Raw genomic sequence first — 10470 nt, 5'->3', positions numbered from 1 at the left:
TATATATTATATGTAATATATATAGTTGTTGTTGTTCATTGCTGTCAAATAGCGACCCTATAAACAAAAGGCCTGAAGCCTTTCTATAACTATCGTCATTTCTCCAAGTTCATAGAGTTTCCAGAGGTATGTGGTTTAGCAAGTGGATATTCTGCTTCCATACCTGAATCAATCTGGAAGCTTCACCAAACACTGCCCACAATGGGTAGCCATTATGGTGTTTGAAACACCTATGACACAGTTGTTCAGCATAAAAGCAATTGCACGTTACTTCAGTACAGCAAATAGACAGACCACTGCTCTACCACTTCAAAGAATGTTCATCCCAAAATTAATTAATGTAAGTCATAAAATCCCCAAACATTCCATATGTGACCCTCATCAAGACGCAAGAAGCCATCTCCCAGCCTCAGACCAATTCACAGGAGCCATCAGTCTGCAGATTTAGCCAAGCACTACCACATTTTTAAATTCAAGCACAACCGAATGCTAGTGGACTAAAATATGGTGTGTGTAATCTGTGGCCCTCAGACCTGGTTTTTTAATTGTTTTTGGTCCAAACATTCTTCTAAGTGGTATAGCACTTGTCTGTTCGTTTGCTGTACAGAGGTAACTTGTGGTTGTTGTGACACTAAACACTGTGATACTGATACGTCATATGTGATAATGGTTACCCAGGGTGGGCAGTGTTTGGTGGAGCTCCCTGATTAAAACAAGTTTGGAAGCAGGAGTGGCATCCATTTCTGAAATAGCTTGCCTCCAAAACTGTATGAATGTCGAGAAACAAGGAAAATTATACAAATGTTCAGGTCTTTCATTCATAGGGTCACTATGAGTTGTCTACAACTCAACAGCACCTAACAACAAAATATATATGTTATATATTTTTTTGATCCTGTTAAGGAAGAGTGCCCTGTCAATCTGAGGCATCCCGTGACGAGGTGAACGTTTTCTATGACCGCTCTTTTGTGCTTCTGATATTTAGGGCTCTTAATCAACAGAGAGTGCAGAAGCTAGAAGCAGAAGTGGACCAGTGGCAAGCAAGAATGTTGGTCGTGGATGCTCAACACAACAGTGAGGTAGAGACTAGGTTTCTAAAGACCGTAATGTTGAAACTTGGGTTTTATTAGTATGTTGGTTTACTTTGTTGTTTCAGAAGAATTATGAGAAATAATCAGTTATGTTTCCCTTTCATTCAGGCCTGAATTTTTAACATATTGACACATGGGAAATGGCACTGCCATTTTACAGTGAGTCACTTATTGGCAGCCAGGACCCAAATAATATTGCATTCTCTATCTCATACAGTTTACATTCTTTTCATATAGTAATACATAAACAATTACAGAAATTGCAGAATTTATCAAACTTCTTTTACTCTCAGTTAAACACACACCCCCCCCAAAAGACTAGAGTGATCCCACAGTTAATTTGGAAACACTTGTGTGGCTATATAATTTTGCACATGTTGCAAGGAGGGAAAAGTCCTTGTAGAGGGACATCATGCTTGATAGGGTGGAGGGACAGCACAGAAGGGGAAGGCCCTCTATGAGGTGGATTGATTCAGTGGTTGGGGTAATCGGGATGGGTGTATTGGAGATGGTGTGATTGGCACAGGACAGAGCAGAGTTTAGGGCTGTTGTACATAGGGTCTCTATGAGTAGCAAGCGACTCAATGGCACATAACAACAACAACAACAACATGAGTGTGGCGTTTGTTACATGCTGTGGGGTCCACTTTGGCTTATGGTGACCCTATGATCCTAAGATAGAAATCCTGCCTGATCGACTCTGTGTCATCCTCACAATATCTGTTCTACTTAAACCATTGAAGCACTCCTGGCAGTCCCTCTCACTGAGAACTTTCATCTCTTTCACTCACCCTCAACTTTTCCAAGTGTCATGTCCTTTTCCAGTTGTACACACCCATATCCTAATGGCACAGAGGTTTATGTGTTAGTGATGCTAACTGTAAAGTCAGAAGTTTGAGTCTTCTCACTGCTTTATGGGAGAAAGATGAGGCAATCTCCTCCGATTGAGATTTACAGCCTCAGAAGTGAAACCTGATGGGAGATCCCCTTGAGTAAGAATCACCCTGATGACAGTGTGTTTGGCTTTTGGATATATATACGCACACATATATAATAAACATAAATATTTTCTTATTCTGGGAGAATATGCGTGGAATAATTATTTGTCCTCTTCTCCTTGGAGGTTTGGACTAGGTCAGAGGATCAAGGTCAAGAGCTTTAATTAGTTTAAATTTTCTTTACTTTAATGAAAGTTTATCAAGAACTTGAATTTCCATTCATTCATTGTTTCACATAACTGAAAAATTATTAAATTATTATAAATTAAACTCTCAGAGCTCTGGTGGCCTAGTGGTAAGAAGCTGCACTGCAATCCCAAAGGCACATGGTTCTAATCCACCAGCTGCTCTGCAGGAGAAGGATGTGCAGTCTCCTCCCATATGATTAACTGCCTCTGAAAACACTGAAGGGTCAGCTACGGGTTGTTTCCAACTTGACAGTACACCACAACACCAACTATTGATGCCAAATTGAACATAACTTTCCCATTGTCTTTAAAGAATCTTTAGCAATGTCTGTTAAGACATACTCAGACATATTTCAGGCATCTGGAATTTTAATCTGGTTCCAACTAACTGTTGTTTAATATTTTCTGATACAGTGAAAGGAATGAACACACAGTGTTATAGACTTCTGCTCCTGTTATAGGGGAATTGGAAATGCTTCTCTCTTTCAGATGGAACCTCTACAAAAAGCTATAGATATAGCTAGAGAAGACAACAGGAAACTGGCTATGAGCCTGGAGCAAGCTCTCCAGACAAATAATCATCTGCAAACAAAGCTTGATCGTGTTCAAGAGAAACTGGAAAGCAAAGAACGGGAAGTTCCTGTTTTTACGGAATTCAGCAGAGAAGATGAAAAGGACTCAGCTTCAGAGTAGCTTCAAGAGGGGTCTGGAAAGCAAAGAACGGGAGAAACAGAATTTGGAAGCCTTCAAGTAAGGACGATATAGTCACAGTAAAGTTGGGTAAGAGCCTCTGGGAGGGGTTGCGCCTCTTGTTCATTCACTTAACCCATGTAAGCTCCTTGTTCCTTCTACTTTTAAAGTACTTCCAGCAGGCCATGTGAAGGAACCAAGCTTGGCTGAGCAGCAGCAGATAACAGCTGTCTAGGGTGCATTCTCCTTTACAGCCCTTCCCTCATCTAGTTCTGAGCTGCTGCTTTGGTGAAGGTTGAGCCAAAACGTAAAGATAAGTCCTTGGAAGGGGCACTTCCATGTTTCTGCCAAGCTTTTTCTATAATCTTGTATAGCCTTTAAAAACATGATTTGGGTTAGAAATAACAGCAACTAAATGAAAATTCTTCATTTCATAACTCCATCTAAGTAGTTGTTAAACTCCTATTGTTGTTGTGTACCATTGAGTTGGAACCAACCCATAGTTTATCCTCCAGCAGATTTTTAGAGCAAGTAAATCACACAGAAGAAGATTGTCCATCTTTCTTCCACAGAGCTGGTTAATATGAACTCTGTACCTTTGTGATAGATGGTGAGGAGACTGAGCTTGTAAACAGCTTTAGTTTGCTTGGCTCAACAGTCAACACTCTTGGCACCAGCAGTCAGGAAATTAAAAGACGTATTGCGATGGGAAAGTCTGCTATCAGAGACCTTTCCCAAGTACTGAAGAACAACAATGTCAATCTGGAGACTAAGGTGTGCCTGATACATGCCATGGTCTTTGCAGTAACTTGCTATGCATCAAAGAGCTGGACAATGACTAGGGAGGATAGAAGGAGAATTGATGCCTTTGAGCTGTGGTGCTGAAGAAGAATATTGAATATACCATGGACTGCTAAGAAAACAAACAAGTTCTCCTTGGAGCAGGTTAAAACAGGCTGCTCCTTGGAGGCAAGGATTCTGAAGCTTCATTTAACATACTTTGGACATGTTGCAAGATGGGACCAGTCCTTAGAGAGGGACGTCATGTGTGGGAGGGTGGAAGAACAGCACAGGAGAAGAAGACCCTTTGCTAAGTATATTGCTTCAGTAACTGGGGTAATGGAGGTACGTGTGTTGGAGACAGTGAGATTGGCACAGGATAGAGAAACCATTAAGCTACCAAAGTAAAGTGTTTTCTTTTGACCTCTGGTTACATAAGTCAAATGTAGCCATTAAAGTCTTGTACTTAGATAAATAGGATTTAGACATGAAGTTATATCAGTAAAATCGCATGGAAATGTGTATACAAGGGAAATAAAATGTGCACGTGGCCATTTTTTTTTGTTGTGAACATGGAGATATAGAAGAAAGGTGTACGCTTAAGCAAAGAGAACATATTTTTCCTGTATATGATCTTTGCAAAATTTATAGTCTAGTAAGATATTACCAATCAGAATGTGGAAACTACAGAACAATCTCACTGATTTCACATGCAAGCAAGATTTTACTGAAGATTATCCAAAAACGACTAGAACAGCACATCAACAGAGAACTACCAGAAGTCCAGGCTGGGTTTAGAAGGGGTCGTGGTACTAGAGATATTGTAGCTGATGTTAGATGGATCTTGGCTGAAAGCAGGGAATACCAGAGGAATGTCTATCTGTGTTTCATTGACTATGTAAAGGCATTTGACTGTGTAGATCATAACAAACTATGTCTGACTCTGAGAAGAATGGGGATCCCAGAACACTTGATAGTTCTAATGCGAAACTTATACTTGGACCAGGAGGCAGTCATCAGAACAGAGCAAGGGAACACTGCATGGTTCAAAATTGGGAAGGGCATACGCCAGGGATGCATCCTATCTCCATACCTTTTCAACCTATATACAGAACAGATTATCCGGGAGGCTGGGCTCTATGAGGAGAAATGTGGGGTCAAGATTGGTGGATGATTTATCAACAATCTGCATTATGCAGATGACACAACCCTGCTTGCTGAAACTGAAGAGGACCTGAAGCGCCTGCTGCAGAGTGTCAAGGACTTCAGCCTGCAATATGGATTGAGGCTCAATGTCAAGAAGACAAAAGATTCTCACCACTGGACCAATTGGCAGCATCAGGATGGATGATGAAGAGATTGAGATTGTACACAGCTTTAGTTTGCTTGGCTCCGTAGTCAACAGTCTTGGCACCAGCAGCCAGGAAATTAAAAGGCACATTGCCATGGGAAAGTCTGCTGTTAGGGACCTCTCCAAAGTGCTGAAGAGCAGTGGTGTCTCTTTGGAGACTAAGGTGCGTCTGATACAGGCCATGGTCTTCGCAATCACCTGTTATGCACCAGAGAGTTGGACAATGACCAAGGAGGATAGAAGGAGAATTGATGCCTTTGAGCTGTGGTGCTGGAGAAGAGTATTGAGAATACCATGGACTGCTAGGAAAACAAACAGATTTGTCCTGGAAAGGGTTAAACCAGGTGGCTCCTTGGAGGCAAGGATTCTGAGGCTCCATCTAACATACTTTGGACATGCTGTGAGGAGAGACCGGTCCTTAGAGAGGGACATCATGCTTGGGAGGGTGGAGGGACAGCAGGAGAGAAAGGCCCTCTATGAGGTGGATTGATTCAGTGACTGGGATAATTGGGATGGGTGTGTCAGAGACAGTGCGATTGGCACAGGACAGAGCGGAGTTTAGGGCTTTTGTACATAGGGTCGCTATGAGTCGCAGGCGACTCAATGGCACATAACAACAACAACAAGATATTACCAACTCAATATTTTCTGTATTGATTGAAACAAAGTTGTGTTTACATAGTGATTAGGAGGAACACTGATATATAACTGTAAAACTTTTTCTACTAGCACCTAAATTCATCTTTCCAAAGCATGAGTTTGATCAAGAATAACAGCAGCAGTGAACATTCCTCTCGCTGTCATTTAAAAGTTTGTAATACCAGTTTGGAAGCAGGAGTGGCATCCACTTCCTAAACAATATGCCTCTGGAAATTATGAACTTTGATAAATGACAATCCTTATAGAAAGGCTTCAGGCCTTTTGTTCATAGGTTCACTATAAGTTGTGCTTGACTCAACGGCAGTCAACAACAAAATACCCGTTTAGGCTTAGATTATTCATAGTTGTTACAAACCATGACAATTTTGAAAATTCTTTAGGTGATTTCTGATGAAGTTCCTCCCATTGATGCCAGATGGTTTTGGAAAGGCCATTTGTGGGAAAGGATAAGATGAGGGTCCGAGGTTTCTTTGAAACATTTGCTTGGAGATTGAGATTTTACATTTATGCCTCTATTTTAGTTTATCTTTCCAGTAGAAATCAGTAATACTTCTTTACCAGCAGTATGGGTAAAAATCACATGCAAGATAGTATTTATTTTTATGCACACAGTATTGGTAAAAAAAAAAAAGCAGGTTTTGAGGCTACATTTTAGATGTGTTGAGTTTGAGCTGAAATTATTTAATAGAATTATAGGACTAGTTCTGGAAACAGGTTAGAAATTCTTCCCTATAAAGATGAGAGTTAAAGCCTTGAGGTCAGTTACACCAAATGGGTATCTCCATAGGAGAAATATGGAGAAGAAAACGAAAGAACTAAGAACTTTTGGAACCTACTGCATTTTAGAGTAAAGGAATATACCCACAGGTATCTACCCCAAAAAAAGAGCATGTAGAGAATTAGAGAGAGTATCAGGAGGTAAAAACAAGTAAGTCAAGTGCTCCAAAGAAGCAAAGAGAATAGGATTAGAGGAAAATCAACCCCTGGGTATTGCATTTAGTGTCTACCATAGTCCTTCAGATGGACAGGTTCCATGGCTGTAGACTATGACAAAGTTAGCAGGCAATTACAGAGGAATGGCAGGCAAGAAGGAGAGGGTTAAATAACAACAAGATAAAATAGCAACTCAGGACATAATATGAGAGAAGTTACTCTGATTCTTTCATTCTTAGGATGGAAAGAACTAGACAAATAAAATCTGTGAACTGGGAAAGTGTGTATAGAAATGTTATTATTGAAAATGAAGTTAGAAGTGTCTTCCTTTAGGCCCAGAGAGAATGGATTTGGAAGGCTATGAAGGGAGCTGATGTTGGTTAGTCTCATATTTGCCTCAAAGAAAATAAGAGTTGAGGGTTTAAATGATATGTGGGAGGTGGAAGGAGGTGATAAAGCTTAATGAGAAGAGAGGAAATAAGAATTTTTAAGACTAAATAGGGAGCTCTAGAGAACTGGACAATGGCTCAAGATGACGGAAGGAAAATTGATGCCTTTGAGTTGGTGCTGGAGAAGAGTACAGAACATACCATGAATTGCCAAGAGAACGAACAGGTCTGTCCTGGAGAGGGTGAAACCAAGCTGCAACTTGGAAGCAAGAATTTTGAATGTCTGTCTGCCACACTTTAGACATGTTGCCAGGAATAAACAATTCCTTGGAGAAATGTATCATGCTTGGGATGATGGCGAGACAGCACAAGAAAGGAAAACTCTGAATGAGATGTGTTAACATAGTAACTGGGGTCATTGGGGCAGATGTGTCCGAGACATTGAGATTGGCTCGAAAGCTTAATGCTCAGAGCTATTGGGCATTGAGTCACTATGAGTCACAAGTGACTCAATGGCACATACAACCACAGTGACTTAGTAGTAAGATGTTGTGCTGCTACCTCAAAGGCAGGGGGTTCGAACCCACCAGTTGCTCTATACTAGAAACATGGGCAGTCTCCTCTTGTGTGATTTACTGCCTCTGAAAACACCATCAAGTATCATCTCTGAGTTGGTTCTAACTTGGAAATACACTCGGAAGTACATCACAATGACAAGACGAAATAATGGCGATGGAAATCCTACTCCTTTGGTTATGTAAACATTCCCCTGTGAACCTTCATTTTCTAAGACAGTGTCTAAAGGTGATTTATCAGCTGTCTTTTTTCAAATCAGGGAACGGATGGCTGAGGAGTCCAAAATGGAAGCTGAATTACATGCTGAACGCATAGAAGCTCTAAGAAAGCAGTTTCAAACTGAGAGAGAATCTGCAAAGAAAGCAGCACAACGGGAAACAGCTGAGGTATGAAGTTGAGTGACACAGAGGGCTCTCTCAAGGTCATGTTCCTAGAACCAGCTAAGAGAAAGGCTGAGGTGGTTCTGACTTCTCCAGCCCCATTGACCAGCAAGTCAGATGTGATTGACTTTATATGTGATTTATAAAATGACATACACGAAAATAGTTTCTGGTCTACAAGTTCCCTGTTTAAGATGAGAGTTTTTCAGCCTATAGTGGTAACCAAATGTGGGTAAAGAAATAGATTGACGTGTGATTGAGACATATCAGACCACCTGTCTCCTTAATCCATTCAATACTCATTTACCTTCTCCTGAGAGACCACAGGGAGTTACATTGCAAGCCCAAAGGCCATGCCTCTGGCACTTTGAAACCATCAGAGGATTCAGTGAGAGAAAGATGGATGCTCTCCTTTTCCTGAGATTTACAGCCTCATAAACCTACTAAAGGGTCAGCTATGAGTCTATTCCAGCTCAGAGACAGTGAGTTGAGAGAGCAGACGTAAAAGCAGGAGAGAAGGTCCGTGCCCCGGTGTGTGTGAATTGAACTCCTATTTAGTTGGGATCCCCGATTTGGACATGAGAGGGGCAGGGGGGGGGGGGGGGTGCAGAAGAGAAACTTTCTTGGCTAGTGAGAAGCTATAGACAATTTTTAAAGAATTTAAAGAAATTTGAAAATTCAAGAAAATTCACTATGGACTGGCTGAGTGAAAGGTTAGGAGAAAGGATTACAGATGATAGGATAACTCACACAATAAAATGAACATAGGTCAATTACAGAAGTGAAGATATGTAAGCAGATGAGAAGCCAGCCAGTCAGCTGTCTCATGTCCGCTGCAGCTGTTGTTCCCTTCTGACTGGTGCAGGAATCTCTGGCCTGAAGGATGTGTGCTGTCTGCTCTGCCCTCTTTCCTTGCTTGTAGTGAGTGACATCATCATCATCTCTGCTACCGAATCTGCTCACTTTACACCTGAGTGGGGGGTGTGTGTGTGCATGTGTGCACTAACCAGCCCTGTCATGAGTCACCCATCCACCTGGTTTGCATACGCCCAAGCAGCCATCTACTGGAAATCAAACTAGTCAACTAGAAAAGCCATTTTGCCTGTAAAACAGCAGCCAAGAATGTGAACTGTTTGCCCAACCCAGGGATGCTCTCTGCCCCTTACTGTATGTTAGTTTACTAGATGTGTAATGACTTGAGTTTTGTATTTCAAGTTTCTGCCATCATTATATATAAATCATCACAGCTACTTTCCAGGTTTATTTGGAGGATTAAGTAGGATACTATATCTCATGTAATTTTCACAGTGTGTGGAACATGGGAAAATCCATTCCCATTGGGTTATTTCTGACTCCAAGTGATCCTTCAGGTTGGGGTAGAACTGCCCCAAAGGGTTTCAGAAGCTATAAATCTTTACAAGAACAGACTGACTCATCTTCCTCCCTCAGAGGGGCTAGTGGTTTGAACTGCCAAATTTTCCGTTGGGCCGTAGTATAGTAAGAACAGAGTAAATGGCAGTTGTTAGGATGTGCCCACATTTAGGCAAAGCTGTGATTGAGGAAACAGTGTGGTTGCACAGTGATAAATGGCTAAACTTGTAATGTATAGTTAGGATTTGAAAGAAGGAATTAGTAGAGAGAAAGAAGGTACAAATAGCCTTAACTTGACCTTTTAATATGTTAAACACTTCCAGTAATAGAATATATCACCTTTCAGTGTGTCAGAGATGATGTGGATGGCATAGTATATGAAAGGGTTCAAATCTGTTGTTCATAGGGTCGCTATGAGTTAAAACGAACTCAACAGCTCTTAACAATACCTTCTATAGGGAGCTTGGTGGCATAGTACATCAGAAGTTAAACTGCTAAGCCAAAGCCCAAGGCCTCCCTGATACTCAAATCCACTAGTGGCTCCAAGGGGAGAAAGACGGACAGTCTCTTCTTAGGCCATTTGCAGCCTCAGAAACCCAGTGGAGGCTCAGCAATGAGTCCGTTCCATCACACAGCATTGAGTATCACTCCTATAGGGAGCTCTCATGCCTACACCATAGGGGATTGATGCTAGCCAAAAGACTAGGTCTTTGGAGATGCAAATTCCCTAGTTGCTCCTCAGAAGGAAAATGAGAAGTCTTCTCCCTTATGACTTACAGTCTCGGGAACCTGATGGAGGGTTGTTGAGGGCTGAAACAAACCTGTGGCTGACTCTGAGAAGAATGGGAATCCCAGAACATTCCATTGTGCTTATGTGAAACCTATACTTGGACCAAGAGGCAGTCGTCAGAACAGAGCAAGGAGACACTGTTGTTGTTGTTGGTGTTGTTGTTGTTATGTGCCGTCAAGTCGTTTGCGACTCATAGCAACCCTATGTACAACAGCCCTAAACCCTGCTCTATCCTGTGCCAAACTCATTGCCTCTGACACACCCATCCTGATT

The 10470-nt window shown here is 41.5% G+C and overlaps 1 protein-coding gene across 1 annotated transcript in view; it reads left to right on the top strand.

The window, feature by feature from the left end:
• CCDC150 (coiled-coil domain containing 150) overlaps window positions 1-10470 on the top strand; it is a 113599-nt gene that overhangs the window by 90820 nt on the left and 12309 nt on the right. Inside the window, exons 20-23 of the mRNA XM_006878926.1 lie at window positions 986-1079; window positions 2767-2913; window positions 3005-3027; window positions 7916-8042. Of these exons, the coding sequence (XP_006878988.1) occupies window positions 986-1079; window positions 2767-2913; window positions 3005-3027; window positions 7916-8042 (391 nt within the window). The remainder of the gene's footprint in view (window positions 1-985; window positions 1080-2766; window positions 2914-3004; window positions 3028-7915; window positions 8043-10470) is intronic.

Source organism: Elephantulus edwardii, unplaced genomic scaffold (genome assembly GCF_000299155.1).
Source record: "Elephantulus edwardii isolate Elephantulus edwardi_28Jun2011 unplaced genomic scaffold, EleEdw1.0 scaffold00001, whole genome shotgun sequence".
NCBI lineage: Eukaryota > Metazoa > Chordata > Mammalia > Macroscelidea > Macroscelididae > Elephantulus > Elephantulus edwardii.
The sequence above is the reverse complement of the archived record's forward strand: the minus strand, read 5'-3'. Positions and strand labels throughout refer to the sequence as shown.